The sequence below is a fragment of the Diplotaxodon limnothrissa genome, linkage group LG11, assembly GCF_057381915.1.
Source record: "Diplotaxodon limnothrissa isolate DT_005_m linkage group LG11, D_limnothrissa_male_GT1.1, whole genome shotgun sequence".
Classification (NCBI taxonomy): Eukaryota; Metazoa; Chordata; class Actinopteri; order Cichliformes; family Cichlidae; genus Diplotaxodon; species Diplotaxodon limnothrissa.
In genome coordinates, this window is record NC_140606.1 from 27246913 (window position 1) to 27266581 (window position 19669).

The window sequence follows — 19669 nt, forward strand, 5'->3', positions numbered from 1 at the left end:
TCACTCGATGATGGGAGCTGAGCGATCGTTGGTGACGGTCTTTCGGAGTCGGACATGTGAAAATGGATTGGGCCTGAAAGAAGGAAGCGATAAATACGTAACTTAAACTGGTGATTACATGGGCATGTGAAGAATTTAGGATTATACTTTTCTAAGTTAGACATGCTGTGATAGCAGCTCTACAGAGACATTGACACTGCAGGACTCAGTGCTCACTTCTGACTTGTTCATGCCTGCTATGGTTATTATTATGTTTTGGGCAGCTGATACTATTTTTTATGTGTCCACCATCAGATTGGACTCGTCACAGTCTTGCACTGATGCAAGTGCAAAAACAAACACAATATGAAAAAAATTTGATGTGCCAACCAAACATAAACAACCAGAATTAGGTGCACAAGTCGGAATTTATTCAGAGGTAGTTTATAGACTGTGTAGTATTTTCAGTGAATGGGCGATGACAAGTAAAAATGCTCAATTTCCTTTGATTAGCACCTGTAAGTTACCTGGTCGGTGAGGGAGGTGGGGAGGCCAACTCTGAGGTGATCTGTAAGTCAGTAGAGATGCGCGTCGGTATTTGTACTGAATTATTAGAAAGCAGAAGTATCTGCTACTTTAATAGTCAGGGTCAACTGTGAGGACGCCCTCACTCTAACCCTTGAGCTCCTCCCACAGGTTTCGTGTTTCTGACCTTGTTGCTGTCGGCCATGCTGTAGGGGCGCGGGCGGAAGGTGCTGACCCTCTGGGGAGGAAGGGAGCGTTCCTCCTCCGACTCAGGGGTGAGGGCTGGGAGACCCGGAGACCCTAGTTTGTCAAGTTGCCCGGTACTGGTGCTGTTAGCTCTAGATAAGAAGAGCGAGCTACAGGGAAGGTCACAGACAGAGAGGAAGGAATACACAGTGGAAAAAAGATAAAGGAGACACAATGAGAGTAGGCAAATGTTGGTTTTTGTGTGAATCTATCAACAACTTTGTTGCTGTTGGAAAAAAGAGTAAGTTGAGAGAGGGTGGTGGGGATACTGAAGGCAGACAGGATGATTATGATGGCATGAAATGTGTATTTAGTGACTGAGAATACATGGATGGGAAAGTGGAGAGAGTCATAAAGGATTCAGCCTGAAAATGACTCCATCAAGTGTGAATCACCCAAAAAAAACTATGGAAGCATCATCACTAATGTCAGAGCTGTTAGCCTTCAGACCAACAGATTTCAGCAGTTGTTATTTGTTCACTTACCTCTCGAGAAGATCCATCTTGGTATGATGTGGCTGAGTGTAAGAGAAAGGAAACCAGCCTTTCCTGTGAAAAAACATTTCACCGGTTGAATCAATAAAGTTGACATTTAAAGACGCAAGAAATGTCAGAGACTGTGTGAAGAAAACTTAGTAAAGTAAGGGCATAATTTGGTACCAGAGAGAAGTTTTCTTTTTCTTTATCGAAAAAGGAGCACGACGTTACTGGGAGCGATGTTGTAGAAAAGGCCACAGAAGACAGGACTGTTCATTTGCTCCGTTATTGAATGTCCTTTTAGTCACATTTACAATGTAGGCATGTGTAAAAATATTACTGTATAAGTATTCTATAAGAAAAAAGCAACGTTGTTTTCATTTGCCTTTTTATTCAAGTTAACAACAAAGCGAGATTAACATTTTCGTGAGCTATGTTGAGCGTAAAGTGAGAGTTTTCTGTGTCTTCAAAGGGGCTCTCATTTCACCTGATGAAATCACCATGGTAACTTATTTCTACAGTAAAGTTATAGCAGTGCAAATGGGAGCATGCATGCATTCATTTGGTGATGCAGAAATGTTGCTGTACTTTATTCTAATCTACTGCCAAGTCTCCTTTATACTGCTAGAATTGCACCTACTAGAACACAGAACCCAAAGTAAGGACACCCATTTAAATTATTTGCACTTTAATCTCATTGGGATCTTCCTGGCTAAGTAAAGGTTTATATATATCATAAGTTACCATTACATAAAGGAGACATGTAAATCGCTTTAGTTTGTCAGAGATCAAAAACCTCTTTTTCAACTTTTAATTAGTATAAACGTATCCATTTTAAGGTGTTAACTCATGTTAGAAATGAACAACAGCAATGAGACCGCACTGTGTAGTAAAATAATTAACTCGAATTAAAATGTTTATTTTACCGACTGTGCAATAAATCCCAGGATTAACATTTTTTTGCAACATTAATTTTTTTGTCCTATTTGCAACAGTGTTGCATTAAACTCTTATATTTTTTCGTTTTTTTATAGATTATATCACCATTTTATCATCATCAGCTGATACCGACTGGAGTAGGGGGCGCTCATAGGGATCATTTTGTGAGAATGTGAGCACACTCAGAGCCTGAAGCAGAAGGCCTAACTCAAGATAAAAGACTGATAACCACCTGTTATCTACATCTGGTAAATTAGGTTTTGTCAAGCCAGCTAACCTATAACACTTTCCTCTTTGATTTTATTGCTACCGTAAAACTCTGTTCATTATATTTCTCGTTCTACATGAAATTGATTCTTTGTTTTAAATGCTAAATATACATTTTTAACATCAAAGAATCCAATGGTGCCAGCACTTGCATGCAACGATGGGCACTAGGGCTGGCAGAGCCTGTGTGGTCATTGGTTGCTTAATTAACCCATTTAGTTTTTTTCAACCACCGAAAGGTTTGGTCATTTCCAAATTTAGCAGCTCTAATTCTGATTGGGAGACTAAATGAACAAAGTAAACATGGTGTGCTTGCTTTGTTTTATTTACAGAAACACAAGCTACCAGCTGGAGACAGTTTATAAATCCTTGTCTGACCTTATTTAATGCAGTCTTATTTTTTATTTTGAGCACAATAGTGACATTAAATGTTTTAAGGCCCCCTCAAAATATGAATCAGGATGAAAATATGGATAAACCATACCGTCCCGTTCGTTCATTTTGACCGTAGTGCCACCCATCTCTGGGCTCAGAGATGAGCAGAGCGATATTGTCACCAGGCAGGAAGTGCAGTAAGCATGCTCCTCCCACTGTGGTTCCTCCACTGCCATCTGATGTTCCAGGTGTGTGAGAAAACATGGCTTCCACACGTGTAGGTCCAGATAAAGGCATCATCCTGGGAAGACTCGAGCCTAGGTGGAGGAATAAAATAAGAAATGAGGAGTAAGTGTCGGGGAAGAAGACATCCAAAAAAACAGCAGGTGAGCCAGATCATATCTCACCCTGAAAGCCTCCCAGCCTCATTTCACTGACAGGTCTCCTTGGCAGTGGAAGTGTTGCAGTGGCGCTCATCTCTGAGGTCTTCAGCAGCCACGGATTATGTGACGTAGATAAAGTGCTGCTCCCTCCTGGTTCCACCTGCTGGTGCAGCAGCTGCACTGGAGTCATGGCCCTAGAGAGTGGAGCGCTGTGAGGCAGAGGAGGGCTGTGAGGTGCACTGTGGGGGATGGGGAGGGTCATGCCCTGCGAGGAGCTACTGGCCGGGGAGATCTGGCTGAGCGACATCACGGTGGAGGGGATGAGGCTCGGGGACAGGTTAGATGTGTTTGCGGCGAGGAGAAGCGAGGTCTGCTGGGCTGAGCTACTGGATGTGGTGGTGGGAGTAGATGGAGCCGGGCTGGCGCTGCCACTGGTGCTGCTGTCAGGGAGCGGGCTGGCTGAAGCACTGACAGGTGTGCTGCTGTGCTGAGGAGATGCTCCCTGCGATGAACCTCCAGCAGCTCCTCCGGTGGAGGGAGCAGAGAGGAATGTCTGGGTAGAGCCCTTAGGAGGACAGGTGTCACTCTGGGTGGAGGAGGGGAGCGAGCGCTGTTGCTGGGAGCGACTAGAGTCTCCGTTTAACAGAGGAGGGACTTCTTGAACAGAGAGCCTCTGAAAATCAAGAACAGATCACAGTAACTACCAGACAATACAGGCCATTGTTAAAATTCTGATGTCCTGAATGACTTCTTAAACTGTGAGCTGCCAAATATCCTAAGCTCTTCAACTTAGTTTGTAAGTGATGACAAACAAAACCCGATGCAGCACCATGCAGGATGTTTCAATCCCTCACAGTGACTTCTTTTAATTTGTCTTTTTCAAAATTAGCTTAAAAAATGTTAGCACCAAAATCCCTTGAGTTAAGTTGAGAGGAATGATCACATGATTGTCGTGCAGACCCCCACAGATTCACAGAGAAACTTTTTCCATTACAAGTGAAAAACTGGATTCTTCTGGGTCCAAAAGGAAGAGTTAAATCTGCTCTTTGTAATGTTCAGAGAAAAAAAGGATGAGGACAGAAGCCTCTACATACGCAGAGGTGCTGATAACAGTTTCTCTGTAGCTGATACCGCTGCTGTTTGATGATGTCTGAGGCAACTCTAAAAACCTTCTGGGTGTTCAGAAGCAGAATGAGTCCATCGTCCCATCATCAGTAGTCACATCATCACAAACACCAGTGACACAGTTTAACAGTGTAACCAGTGGTTTGCAGCGTGTTATAAACCCTCTGGACTTCCATTTGTGAAGGCTCGATTGCTGACAATGACGGGCCCATCTCCTTGAGAGTGTTATTGACTTAGCTAAAGTTGTAAAAGGCTTTTTCCTATTGTCCAGAAACTTACAGACCTAAGTGTAATGAGCTAACAAAGAAGATCCTCACAACAAAACCTTACATGTCTAATATTATAAGGGCAGAGGATGATTTTTAGCCACAGTAAGGTCTGCATAAACTGGGTTGTTGGGCGTGACTTTGGATTTAACACACACTTGTACTAAAACATGATCTGACCTGCTCGGGCTGAGCGGTGCCAAGCTTGGTGTGACGAAGGACCTCAGCTATCCCAGCAGCCGCTGGGCTTTGAGGCGCAGTGTGGCGCAGCAGGTTCAGAGCACGCTCCGGGAGCTTTGTTGGCTGAGAGCACGACTGCTGCCAAGATGACAGTTTCTGGGATAAAAGCTCTCTCACCTGGATTACATTCAACAGCAGAAAAACAAAGGATAAGACATTTATAACACTAATCTTACTGCATTTATTTTTACTGCAAACTAATCTCTTTATCAACTCTTGCCTTTCAGCTTCTTCAGAAACGAGATATACAGTTTCATCATCAAATCATTTCTGGAACAACGCGCCTGCTTAGTTAACAAGACTGAGCACCAGTACATGTTCTTGGATCTGGTGAATATTTGCAGCATGATTTGTTGTTTATTTCAATGACAGAAATTATCTGCTGACTTAAGATGTATAGCAGCGAGAAAGAAGCTCTATCACACTGATCAAACACACACACGGCTGTCAGGAGTAAATTGTTAGTTTTCACTGGATTCGATGAAAGGAAACATTCACAAACTTAACACGTGCGAGCTTATCACCTTGGAGTGGTAGTTAATGAGCAGTTTGGTGACACAGCACTGTCTGTCCACCAGGAAGCAGTAGCGTCTCCTCTCCTCGGTGAGAGCGGACTTGTAACCTGAGGCCACCAGCGTGTCCAGCTCGCCTTGGCGACGGCTCATCAGCTCCACGAACTGAAGGAAAAGCCCAAAATTTCAAACCTGCAAAGCTGAACATTCGTTAATGCACGCGCACACCTGCATTTATCGTTGCTCACACGGCGCTCAAAGATAATGTGACCTTTAATACACTGTGTAAAGATGAGAATAACAAAGAGCCCGAAGGAGTACCTTACATCACATCCTGTCTGTTGCCCAGTGATAACAAAATGCAAGTGATAAAACAGCCTCCTTGGCTCAGTGACCTTTCCTTCTCATGTATTTTTGGTCTTTCATTTTCGTAATTCTCCAAATCTGCTGACCCTCTTATATCACTGATATTTTCTTTCCTTCCTGCTTGTTTTTCTGACAAATCAGCTGAACCAGATTGTTCTTTAATCTTATTCACGCTGGCCTAGTTGTCACACAAATGCACACACAGCTCTCCTTTTTAATCTGCTGTAATGCTGACTGAGATGTTTAGAGGAAGGATTTCTGAAATGAAAGAGGCCAAAGTGTTTTTCGTGCTCTTTTTTTAACATTACTGAAGATGATGAGATGTTAAACCTCTGTTACCTGCATCTCTCTGTCACCGTATTTGTTGGGGTGACGGCTGCCTTGGCTCTTCCTGCGGAGTTTCTTCAGCTGGGACTGACAGCGCTCGATTGACTCGGTTTTCGACCGTCGCTCGCTCTGATACTTTTTGAGGGTGGCCTGAGAGGAAAGTCAAGGATTTGATCAAAATTGCATTTTATATTTAAGTAGAGATTTAACAAAACCCATTCATTCATTTTACTTTATTTTATCAAGATTTCTGGCATCTTTGTTGCAACATGTAACGTTTTCTTTCTTTACTTTCTATGTCAATCAAAGGCAAATAAAGAATAAAATCCCACATATCTTAAAAGTAGAATAAATGCACTTTAGTTAATTACCTAAGTTAGTCACTTTTAATAGTAATATAATGTATACTGTAGTCGGTGTGTGGACTTACCGTGAGGTATTTGATGTCCAGCTCCAGCTTCTGCTCCAACTGGGCGAGCAGCTCGGAGTGAAACAGCTTTAACTGTTAGTGACATAAGTAAATGAGTCTTGTCAAACATTTAAAGTTCACTGATATATCAGAATGTCTGTCACATTTCCCTGCAGTGGAGAGCTCGCGACTGATACCCTCTGAATCAGAGAGCAACTTTAATATATTTAATAAAGCCACAGAACAAGTTTAATCTTCATCATTAAATTACAGACCCTCAAAGTATATGGGTTTCTAATTTTTTTATTCATGTTATTTTTACCTGCATTTTTCATCCCTTATAACTCCATATGTTCATGAAAGGGACACTTTTGAAAAACCACCAACACCCATGACAAAAGCCAAAATCTTGGTTTTAGACATTGAGTTTTTATATCTTTTATATCTAACTTATCCTAGTTTCCTGTAGAGCAGGTATCCCAAACGCCTTTAATATTGTGGGCCGGACCAGTGCAACTCCCCTTTCTGTCAGTGTAAAAGAAGTTTGATTACACACTTAATCCCTGAAATACATTAAGCTAAGAAAAAAAGTACGATTTCAACAGAGAGTCTAAGATTCATTTCTATATGATAAAGAAATGCTGCTGTAGTAACAAAAAAAGGTCAGCATGACTCTTTAAGAGCAAAATGTGCAGAATACAATGTGCACTTTTTTTTTTAAACTGCTGACTTTTCTGTTACTTAAATGTTTATTTACTACTTATTTTCTTCTGGGTAGCATGAATGGCCATGAGGGAGGTCTTTATCAGTACGAAAAGCTGTAACAAAATACAATTAAAAGTCTAAAATCTGTGTCTGATCCTTCTGATCTTTCAAAGCTGTCCAAAGCCGTTGGAGTCTTTGCCGGGCTGACTTTGTTCCCCGGACCTTATGTTTGACACCCCTGTGTACAGCAACAAGCACTCATGCCCTGGATGTTTTCATCTGCTTTTTTAAAAAAAAATACTTTTTTTTTTAGATCTTTTACTATAGAAAGGTTTCATGGGTCATATAAAATATGAGTGAGGTGACTGGTCAAAAAACACATTTATTTACCTACATTTTAATACCAGGCTCGTCTTTTTTTTGTCTGTGTACATATTTAGTAATATAGTCATGATTTAATATTTTCCAATAGCTCACACCTTTGACATGGAGAAACAAAACCGTTGTTCACGTGATACCTTGGACCAGGGGTGGGCAATTAATTTTCCCCAGGGGCCACATGAGGAAATTTGACTGTTGTGGAGGGCTGCACCAATTAGCTGAACTCAAGCTTAATATTAGCTTTATCTGTTTATAAGCTTACTGCACACACCAGGGCCTGGATCACATATGGCTCTTGCATGGCTTCATTAAGTATAATAAAGTTCTTTTACATTAAAAAATCAGCTGATTCTCAGAGGATCTTTCTCAGATATGATTCTGTTCATACGGACAAACCTGGCAGCAGATTTATTAAAGCAAAGCCTGCCAAGAATGAGATTTTAGACAAGCTGTTTTTTTCACTTTCTGGACCCTTATTTATGTTTGATTCACTTCAAACACACAATTTTTAAAAGCTTGTTATAAATGAAACACTTGCCTATCAAGGCATCATTATTTGAGCATGCTGATGGCCTCTTACCACATCTTCCAGCTGCACCTGAATCTGTCTGTGGACCTCGGCCATCTGAAACAGGGTGTCTCCTGTGAGGAGCAGCACAGCAGTGAAAGCAACATGTTACTTAAACAGAAAAACACTTTGCTGGATTTATTTGTGTCACCTTTACCCTCTGCAGCAGTATCCATGCGCTTATAATAGCCCCTCACAGTATAAACATGTATAAATATGCACAACAACCCCAACAAAGCAGAGAAATGTGCTGAAAGTCGCTGCTTCTGATTCACAGTGGCGGTCAGCTGTGAGTGCTTCCGTCGGTCACACAGTGCTGTAGTATGTGGTGGCTGGCATCTCGCCCTCCGACACTCCTGCCTGCCTCCCCCGCTGCTTTCAGCATTACAATGAGATCATGTGGTGTTGTTAATCTCCCAACAATGGCTCTACTCTCTCCCCGTCCCTCTGTTCTCTGCCTTTCTCTCTCTTTACATTTCCTCATCCCCTCTTGTCTTCATCTCCTCTCTGACCAGCACATGTGGTCGACTCACAGACTATTTCCCACTTCTCACCAGCTGCCACATTAACTCTATGAATTCTATTAGCTCTAAAGCCAATTCAATTCAAACCCTTGCCTCTCTGCCACTCTACGCCCACTCACCGAGCTCCTTGGAGCCTTGGCTGTCGCTCGCCAGCTCTCCGAGTTTCACAAGAGCATCGAAGTATCCTTTGGCAGCTATGGTCACTCCTGAGGAAGTGAAAAAATGATTACATATGGAGCTGCGAGGATAAATCAAAGTTCAGCAGGACCTGAGTCACTGTGTCCTCACCAACCTGTCAGAGCTTTCTCATAGTGTTTCCCCATGGTCACAAAGTTCTTCAGACTGGGGTTGAAATGGTCCAGAATCCCCTGTTGGCAACAGTGCATGTAAATTCATAAAGTGCTTCCACATTTCTGATTATCACACAGTGTGTGTGGAGTCACTATTAGGATGAGCCGGACAGACATGGGATTTTTACCTTGTAGACATTTTCAGTCATCTTGTTGACCTCTTCGGTTCGAGACATCTTTTTCTTCTCTTGTGTGTCCGCTTTCGCCGTGTGTGATCGTGGTGTGATTTTGACCCGCTGCTCACGCCTCTAAGCTTCACACAAGATCCCGATATCCTAAAAAAAAAAGCAGATAAAGATAAATACACTTATATTTCATCACAATCGCAAACAAAACCAGGAGCTTTTACCTTTACCTGCAAAGGGGAGACGTTAAAGACTTTTGTCTGATTATGCCAAACCAGTATTTACTTCTTTTCTTTGTCCTAATTGATACTAAGCTTAAGATATTTGGGTTTGGGGGCTGATAATTAGAGAAAAATGTTAATTTAAAGACTCCACACTAGCTTATTTTCACATAGAAATCAGTGGTTAGCTTCAGATGCATTCACACTACTGGAAACACAGTGCCTGGTTTTTGGTGGATGAGCAGCCTGTGAGGGTGCAGGACGCTGCACTCCTGCTGTTCAGACCCTCTTTGCAGTTAAAGTCTGGCAGGTTAAAGACCATAAAAGTTCAGGCCTGAAGTGCAAATCCAGGTCAGCTCGTTTTCCTTACACAGATTTTAATGCCTCCATAAAATCTTGAATTCCTGTGTCATGTTTAGTTAAGCTCACATTCTTCATTCTGATTTTTCAGTTAAAAGACATAAAGTTAAAGAACTTTTACTTTTAAAAAGGCTTGAAAATGAACAACAACACATCCACATTGTGTTCCCCCATGTTTACTAGAATATTCAGGCTTTTTCATAACTGAGCAGCCCGACTTTATAGGCAAACCACTCAGAGATGGACCTGTACCGATGTTTGGCCTGTACCTACATTTAACAGACAAAGAATACAGCAGTAACTTTTTAAGTCTTTAAGTTCTTCATCACACTAAATTAGAGCATCTGGCCAGTGCAAAATTGATGTGACACAAAAGATAAACTTCAGCCACTGACATCAGTAAAGGTCAACTTATTTCCAGATAGGCTGATTGTATTCTAAAAAGCTGATATAAGCCGATACCCATCGAATTAAATGGTGAACTCACTGAAGCCAATAAGTGTTATTATACGAGATTTGGAGAAGCTCCAGAACATGAAGCATAAAATCCCAAAACTTCACAGTAAAGGGAAGTCTTGTATTTAAGCGTTTGGTGCTATTTGGACTAAAAGTGTGTGATTTAAGTGAGCAAGCAGACTTTTAAGGCCACTGTACCACGGCAACAAGCGTGGAGGATCATCTTGGGTTTCGTCTGAGGGAAGCGGTGTTATTTCCACATGGGTCCCGCCTGTGCTCCAGCTGCCAGTTTCTACATTATCGCTTCACAGCATTACAGCCCAAATATTTCTCCTAGATTTGCACTCAGGACCAGTTACAGCAGTTCAGATAAGAACAATGGGCTCCTCCAGTCTGAGTCACAGGTGTCAGAGCTCTGAACAAACACGCGACAACAGTGTTTCCTTGGCAGAGAGGAGCACTAACGGAGGGGGGATTTCTCAGGGGGCTCAAAAGATTTCCAGTCTGGATTTGGTGGCAAAAGACTCACTCCACTTCTTTTTTCCTATGCAGCCCCTCTTTGTTTTCACGATGTGATTACAGAGAAAACGTTGACCCAGATCAACTAATAGTGTATGACACAAAGAAAACATATCCAGGCTCTTGCTCATTAGGGCCACCCGGGTGTAGTCTGTAATTTCACAGGCTAGTTGGGGGGTGGTGGTGATAGTGTGTTGTTGTGCAGGAGAAAGACAGAGAGATGGGAACTTGCTTTCTTTTGCCTTTTCTAATTTAGTTTGCACATTCTTCTTCAGAAGCATTTCATGTGCATGTTGTAGCATGGTGAGTTTTAGTTCCAACAAATAAAGTGCTGTTTGTCTCAGGATGCAACAGGAAAAGTCTGCAGGTGGTTGGGGAACTGATACAGAAGGTGCATTCATGTGGTTTAGCCTCTTTAAATTCCTTTGGACGCAAACACTTAAAGCAGCAAATAAATAAATAAAGCGGTGTAGTCAATCACCATCAGTTTCCCTGAAGTCATTAATAAAAGGAAAAAAACAACTTATTTTAAAATTTGGTGGGTTTAGGACAAAATTGAGCATTAAGAAGTTTTGATTGGTATTTTATAACATTTTATAGTTACAAACCTCATGTCATCACCAAAACTTCAGGAATGAACTCAGTTTAGTTTGTTTTTAGGGTGAAACGCTGGAAGACGGTCATGCATTTATGCCCTGAGATTTCTCTTAACAGCAGTTAATGCCGCAGCTTAAGCGGCACTCCATACTCCAGTGCCACATTAACCTTTTTCTTCCACACCATCTCCTCTCATTTCAACAGCCACATCAAAGGCAGGAGCCTTTTGAATCAGTAAAGCACAGGCAGATTCCCATAATTGCAAAGAGAAATTTATACAAACTGTGTTTAAACTACAAATTTGAACAAATCGGTTGCACAGTGGAGTCCCCCCCCCCCCCCCCCCCTCCCAAAGTTTAACAAAAGCACTTTGTTGCCAGTACCAGTAACAGTAACAGCTACCTGTTGATCTCTCAGCTTCATCTGTGTAACAGTAACAAATAATTCAGCTACTTAAATTAAAAAAAAGTTACATACCTTTTCTGGGCTCATTGTTGGAAACGATAAAGGCTTCCTCCGCGTCTTTGAGTGTTTAATGAACAGTTTTACACCCCCTCTTTTCTTCCTATTAGGCTACTTTCCCTCTCCGTTAGTTAGTGGGGGGTTGTTTCATCCAGCAGAGCACTAAATCTCAGCTCCCCTCCACCCCTTTTCACATGCCCCTCTCTCTTGTTGCCTCCCTGTCTCTCTCTCTCTCTCTCTCTCTCTCTCTCTCACACACACACACACAGTTTCCCACTCTCCCCTCTCTGCCTCCCTTTACTCCCAGGAATCAGGGTCAGATATTCAGTGCCGTTCAGTACCTTTCCTCATTACTGAGCCGATTACAGACATGCCTTCACGCACGCAAAAACCGTCCAGAAACCCACCGCCAGTACACCCAGCTCCCTGCCGTTGGAAACCAGAGTCAGCCTCCCATTCTGTATCAGCCTCTCTCTGTCTCACTCTCTCACTGGGGAAGAATAACAATGAGCTAACGGGACCTCGGCTGAATAGCAGCAGGAGGAGAATAATGACTTGAACTTTTTGAGCCAAAGACAGAGCAGCACAGGCAGGCCCTATCACCGGCCTGCATGCACCCGGCCCATCACACATTCCTGCTCCCCATTCTCAGAGGGAGGAAGAGAAGAGGAGGAGGAGGCCCGGCATGGACACAGCAGGCCTTTCATTTACTGCAACAAACTGAACAAAAGCTTAAGGGTTAATATAAGAAGTGAAAGTGCTGCATAGCATTTAAAAAATGGTGTAAGAGAGTTTAAGGTGAGTGACTTCTGCAGAGAAGTAAAATCTTACAGTACAGCACTTACAGAGGACTTTAAAAATAATGGGCCCCAATAAAACCCATCAGACACTGCTAAAAGAAATCTGACGTGTTTGTAATGTAATGCTTTTCATGCATTTTTTACAAATTCTTCTCATTTAATTTACTTAGTGTAAATGTTATTTTCTGACATAATTGTGATAAATTAATACGCTGTTCAAATAAACAAAGGGAACACAAAATCAGAAACTATGGTGAATCCGTTTCACCTGCTTTGGTTCAAATCCAACTGATAACAGTCGAACTGGAGAAGCGACAACAAGACAACAAAAACTGTCGCTGGTGTCCATGTCACTGCTGGTAGGGTGAGTCAGTACCTGCAGACTGTTCAGGTTGGACAGGTAAGCCAGCTCCTGCAGCATTGCGCATCCGTAAGTTTTCCCGTGTCCCTCTGCACACTCTCAAGAATAAGGATGAGATACAAGAAGATGTTGCTTGAGTAGAGCTGGACATGGCCGTAGAAGGGCGTTAAACCAGCAGCAGGAGTGAGTGGAGGAACAGAGCCCTACAAAGTGACCTCCAGCTACATACTTTCACAGGGTTCTGTTAAAAACAGACTCCATGACGGGACCTGTGCTCACAGCCCACTCAAAGCTTGATTGGCATTTGCCAGAAAACACCAGAACTGGCAGGAACTCACACTGTGCTCTCTAAACAGAGAAAGCAGGTTCATACTGAGCACATGCGACAGATAGCACAGGGACTCTAGGCTTAACCTAACTGGGCAGATTGATTCCCTGAAGTCTGACAAACTTTGTGTTATATACCTATGATCAAATATTCCCTTAATTTTTTTTGAGCAGCATATAAAATTTAGGCGGCCAATACTGGAACAGCTTTTAAAACACACAACAAATTGAATCAAACTGTGTAATTTGATTCCCAAACCTCCAAACTCACCATCTGACAAATTTGCCTAAATAACAAAGACATGAAAAACATGCTTTAGTTCCACACTTTGACATCAAATGAAAATATTGTAGCACTCCTGTTTATCTGATAGGTGTTGAGATAACATTATACTTACTGACAAGTGTCAGCACAACGATAATTGTGATGTTTAAAAAAGAAACACACATATGATAATTCCATGTGATTTTTCTTTTTGTTTCCATTTATGGTTGCAAACTATCCGCCTCTCTACTCTCATACTGCCATATTAATGGTTTTGCCAGCCATTAAATGATGTACAAAAAAGTATGAAATTAACTTAAGTACTCTCACTTTTGATTAAATAAACTTTTATTAACTGTTTGAACGTTTTTTCTTGAGTTAAGCTGTGAATGTTTTATAAAGTCGTGCTGGTGTAAAGATGAAAATGATACCTACCCCAGATCAGTTTGCACTGAACCATTTCCCTTTTATATGGAAGTATCAGACAGAGTGTAATGAATGTTAATCCACATCAGTTTTAATCACTTTTTGATTATGCTTTAAATTTTATACACATTTTTCTGAAACCACTGAAAATGTTTCTTCATGCAATAAGCTGCTTGTCTTTTGAAAAGCTGGAGCTTTTCATGTTCATGAGTATAATTAAGCCCCAAGAAACGAGCAACACTTCATGCTCATGGAGCAGACACTTGTCAATCAAAAAGGAGTGATCTATTTATTGTTCTTCTAATTCTAATCAGGTCCCTAATTTACAAAATAAACATCTTATTTAGTAATTCCTGAAATTAACGACTGAGACCATACACTCACCGGGAAAGTGTTTACTGAGGTCATTTCTTTCCAAAATTTCTTTATATTCTGACTTTTCTTTATTACCAGAAAAGTCGAACCCTGCTGGCCATTAGAAAGAATGCAGGTGTTTCACCTTGGCTTCAGTTTCCAGGCCCAGTTCACAAAAAGTTTCAGAAGCAGTTCATGCATACGTTCATGCCTAAGCTGCTTTAATTCCTGTTGACCACAAGAGGGCAGACGAGCTCCTGACATGTAGCTATCAATGAGCTAAACAGTTAACATTTAAGCAAAGTACAGCACTTACATCTCCAGCTGGCAACCAGCCATGTTGATGAGTGTAGGTAAAATACACATTCTGCTCTTGGCTGTTTAGTATGAAAAACACTGTTTATGTCACCTGAAGCAGTGAGACTTCTTTACTTTCTTTAAAGTTCACTTAAAACCCCTTCAACATAACACATACGGTGTTTTGTTTTTAACTGATATAAAGAAATTAAATATAAAGGAAGTTCGAGTGTCTAATGTAAAGCATCTTGAGTTGCAGTTGCAGGATTTCCCCGGGAGGTGGCGATGCTTCCTCTGCATGCATGCAGGCAGTGCACGCTGCACACAGGTATACTCACTATGATGGAAAAACAGACTTTAGCAGGCAGGTAGGAAGTCAAAAACACCCGTTTATACATCTGTTTAGTTTAGTAGATTTCTAAAGATTTTCTTTAGCAATATAATTCAGTCAGTGTTGAATGAAGCCATAATTCGGCATGTTCAATAGTCAACAAATCTTTTCTGCTGTTTTCACTGACCAGACCTACAGCTCGGCTCTAGCTGCATCTGAAACAGGCACACAATCAAACAGATACAATCAAAGTCAAACCCGGCTCTGTGTGTGTGTGTGTGTGTGTGTGTGTGTGTGTGTGTGTGTGTTGCACCACTGTATCTGTCCTCTTCCTAGTTAAAAAAAAGAATAAATCTTTTGTTTTATTCTTGCATATGTGTCACACTTACTAATTTTAAATACTAAAGATAAACCGAATCAAAGCAAGTTTTCCATCCAGTTTTTAAACAATGATGTTATTTATTAAGGCGAAAAAAGGCAAAGGGCAGTTCTTTGGATGCTGGGTTATTTTGTCACCTCCTGGATGAGTCGTTGATGCCCTCTCAGAGTCATTTTGGTAATGTACAACCCCATCCCGCCCAAATATATGAAATCATCATTCAAAAACTGTATTTTAAATTTACTCAGGTTAGCCTTGTCTAATATGACAAAACAAAACAGAAACAATGAACAAACTAATCAGGAAGGGCAAATACTTTTTCACAGCACTCTACATCTTTACTCTGTAGCGCGCTGCCTCAGAGCATCTCTGCTCAGAACACCAGACATCACCTCTTGCCCTCATCAGAGGAACCTTCAGTTCTTTACTCACAGCAGAGGAGCATGCTCTGTGCTGTTCTGGGTCACATGGCTGAGGTCGAGGGAAAACACTGGAGCGTTTGTGGTCTTGTGTCCTTGGACCTGAGCCTTAAAGCTGTTTGTGTTTGCTCACTTCCTCGGAGCCTAATTCACACACGCTAAGGAGATTGACAGACTCGTACTGACCTATTAAACAATAAAGATGAGTCACACACAGCGCTCCCATTTAAATTCATGCCGTCACACAGAGCTTCATTAAAACACATCGTCAGGACAGGCGGGCGAGCTGTTCATTGTTCTGGGCTTGTAATCACATATTCAGGGATAAAACTGTACTTTCAGGGCAATTAAATTCTTTCACAAACATAACACTTGAGACACAAACTTTTCCACAAGGAAACTGATGCCATGAAGCCATTTGAAAGAGACATCATTAAAGTTCAAAATGAGGATAAAGGTAAAATCAAAATGAAGAAGGATTTTAGCATTTTGAGATGATTTAAGGAAGGATTAAAACAAGTTTGGTAAAGTATGATGTCTCTGGATAAAATAATGTGATACAGAATAACTTGAGACTCAATGTCTAAACTTTTTAAATATATATATTAGAGATGGCACGATACCACTTTTTTATGTCCAATACCGATACCGATATCATAAATTTGGATATCGGCCGATACCGATATGAATCCGATATAGTGTTTTTTAATCAATAAAACTGTTTTTTAAATATCTTGCTGCATTTTGTATAAGTTCATACTCAAGTTTAAATAAACAGCAGCACTAAAGCTATTCTGTTGTACCTCTATGTAAAAAATGCACTGCACCCAAAATATTTCATAGTTCAGCAATACTGATCAATCTAATAAACGTAAACCTACTCAATCCTTCCTGTTCTGGTATTTTAAAGAGTACTTAGCAGAAATATTAAGCAACCTAACTAATAGGGTTGCAAACTCCCAGAAAAAAAAAAGGGAACCACCCCCCCCCCCCCCCCCCCCCCCCACCCTCCACCTCATGATGCTTAATCGACGTAATCAACTTTAATTTGATGCAGTGTGGAAAAAAAAATGCACAGAAATAAATTATTTTTCAAGAATAATTAAATATATTCAACATCTTTCTTCTACAGATTTGCAGACTGCACAGATGGTATCTTCCTAAAGGAAAAAGTACTAGCTTACTAGGGTATATTACACTTAATAGTTACTATATACAGTAATGGACTTCTATATATTTTACATAAGATTAAAACTTTGGGTGTAAGATTCAGATAATTATTTGATAAAAGTTAGACATTTTAAATGAGAATAAGAAAGAAAAGTATGCCTTTGTGCCCCCTTTTCCCTGTTCATGCCCTATCGGCCCCCCTGGCTAAACTTTGCTAGATCCGCCCCTGCACAGTTACCAGCCGTCAGCTACGTAGAAAAAGATCCTGGTGTAGAAAGTAATATTAAATAAATTCTAACAACAGCTTATCAAGCTTAAACGTGCTGCTGTTGTTCAGCTGCTGGTTTCCTCTTTCTGGTGCAAAGTGGGCCAAAAATAAAGAAGAGAGACGGACTCAGACAGAAAAGCCGATCAGCTGATCATTAATCAGTTTCACGATTGAAGTAGCAGCAGGAGAGGGAGGGAGAGAGAAGAGGCACTTGCTCCATATATCGGTTGTTAAGCTTAACGTGGGAATGCTTTACTAACATTCAGAGATGAACTTGCACACTTGCTTTACTTCTCGCACACTTGCTTTACTTCTCTCTGGGATAACTTCCTCAGAGATGAAATGCTGGTTTGGTAGTGAGGCTACAAATACACACAGCTGCTCTATCACGTGACACACACTGCTCCAACGTGCTACGGTTGTGAGGTGCTTGATATTTAATGGATCGATTGCATTTTTTATTTCTCTCCGATATCTGATCCAGTAATTTACGTCAGTATCGGACCGGTACCAATTAATAATTAATTAATATCGGATCGGTCCATCTCTAATATATATCAACACTTCACCGAGTTCTTTTGATTCCTCAGAGGCATCCAATGGAAGACAAAACACTGCTCAGTAGACCATTTAATACTTTATTTCTCTTTCACATTACTTCTAGAAGGGAGATGCGTCCTGCATGACACTTTGCCATGGATCTGAAAATGGTGGTGTGCCCCTAACAGTTTTATTACAGAAGCTCTCTCATTCTAGTCTAAACAACAGTGTCTCAGTAACTTTCCACTAGAGGTGGTCCACTCTTATCTACTTTTTCCCAGGCAAGCGTGAGCGAGAGTCTACAGCTTTCTACTCCCCAAGGACACATGGTCCAATGCCTTTATTTTTCAGTTGAGCATCTTGGCTGTCACCATCTTGATGTTTTTAACCCAGACATGAGGAACGAGAGGGGGGAGTGAGCATGAAACAGAGGAACGCTCCATGCAAACAGACAGTCTACATACTTCAAAAACATCCATCCATCCCTGCTTAGCTGTGCTGACCTCCCTCGCCCCAGTGACCTCCTTCAGCTCATATGGGGAGACACCAGGGTGCTCCCAAGCCAGCAGCTAGACAACCTCTTCTCAATGTGTCTTCCACCTCGCATAGGTATTCCAAAGTGCATCCAGGAGGCATCCTGGTCACATGCTTGAACCTCCTTAACCGCCTTCTGTCAATGTGGAGGCCCACTTCACTCCTAGGCCCTCCTGAAATAATCAAGTTCCTTACTCCATCTCTAAGACTCATAATTGAGTAACAGACTGCATAATGACTGAAATTAGCAAGCTTTTCATAAGGTTGGTGAAACTGCAGTCAGCTGAGACCAAAGAAGTTGAATCAGTGACAAAATGTTTCTCCCAGCGTCAACGCAACATTCAAATGAACAGAAGCATTTGAATGGGGTGTACCTAATAAATATCCAGTGTGTGTATGTAATATAAAGTCTGTAATAACAGGTTTGTTGGGGATTCTAAACTGGATGAACATGTGGGTATGGTTTGTTTTGGTTTAATGCTTCTCCATGAAGCTATCATCAACTATAGATAGATAGATAGATAGATAGATAGATAGATAGATAGATAGATAGATAGATAGATAGATAGATAGATAGATAGATAGATAGATAGATAGATAGATAGATAGATAGATAGATAGATAGATAGATAGATAGATAGATATTGTTATCCCTCCCTAGTATTTTAGATAAAAACTAAGCTCTTATGGTTGTTTTATTTTTGCTTGTGTTTGTGTTTGATACTAAACACAAACTCGACACATGCTTCGGTGTCTGAACCTGTTTGTGTAAGTTTACTGTAGGTGTCTGTCCTGTAATCAGCACTCTGGTTTCATTGTCTGCCTTTGACCTTAAAGCAGCCATCTGTCCTCCTGCCTCTGCCTCTCTGCCTCTTAGTCAGACGAGGAATTAATCAAGCCAATTACTCCCATGCTGAGATCTAGGTGAGCTGCGTGACGTGTGCTGGAGGAGGTGAGGCCAATGTTTGTGTACCGGCGGGTAGAATTTATACACTGGTTGGATTTTTTTTGTTTTGTTTTTTAATTCTTTGTATGATGTGTATGTGAGATCAGTGATTTTCTTTCTTTCTTTTTTACGGTCTCATCATGTGCATCAGTCAGAGGTTAAAGATAAGAAATGCGGAGAAAGAAAGATGCCAAAAAGACTGACAGGAAAAGAGGCGTGTCCTTCCAAGAAAAATACAACAAAGAGGAAGAAGGGGAGGAGAGGAGGAGAGGAAAGGGAGGTAGAGACAATAAAGGAGGGATAGAAAGACTTGAGCACTACTCTGGAGTAAATCCCCTCAATCTGATCAGTGTGTGAGGAAGGAACTAACTAACTCACAGCGTGGACGCACAAGCTTTAAGGTAAGAACGCCTGTGTTCATTTAACTAATGCCATGTATGTGCCATTGGACATATTTGAATTATATATGTTTGCTGTTTATGTGTCAGGCATTTCAGTGCAGTGTGATAGATGCAGCTGCATTTATATTTAATACAAGAGAGATGAAAA

The 19669-nt window shown here is 41.2% G+C and overlaps 1 protein-coding gene across 1 annotated transcript; it reads right to left on the bottom strand.

Moving 5' to 3' along the window:
• On the bottom strand, positions 1-9139 carry LOC146622970 (BAR/IMD domain-containing adapter protein 2). Its single transcript, XM_085365573.1, has 14 exons — positions 9092-9139; positions 8906-8981; positions 8733-8819; positions 8102-8163; positions 6457-6528; positions 6039-6176; positions 5346-5498; positions 4762-4938; positions 3215-3863; positions 2917-3124; positions 1236-1298; positions 692-860; positions 507-547; positions 1-73 (listed from the first exon to the last, which is right to left on the bottom strand). Exons 1-14 carry the CDS (start codon positions 9137-9139, stop codon positions 1-3), a joined length of 2016 nt encoding a protein of 671 aa, XP_085221699.1.
• Between the last annotated feature and the right edge of the window lie 10530 nt (positions 9140-19669).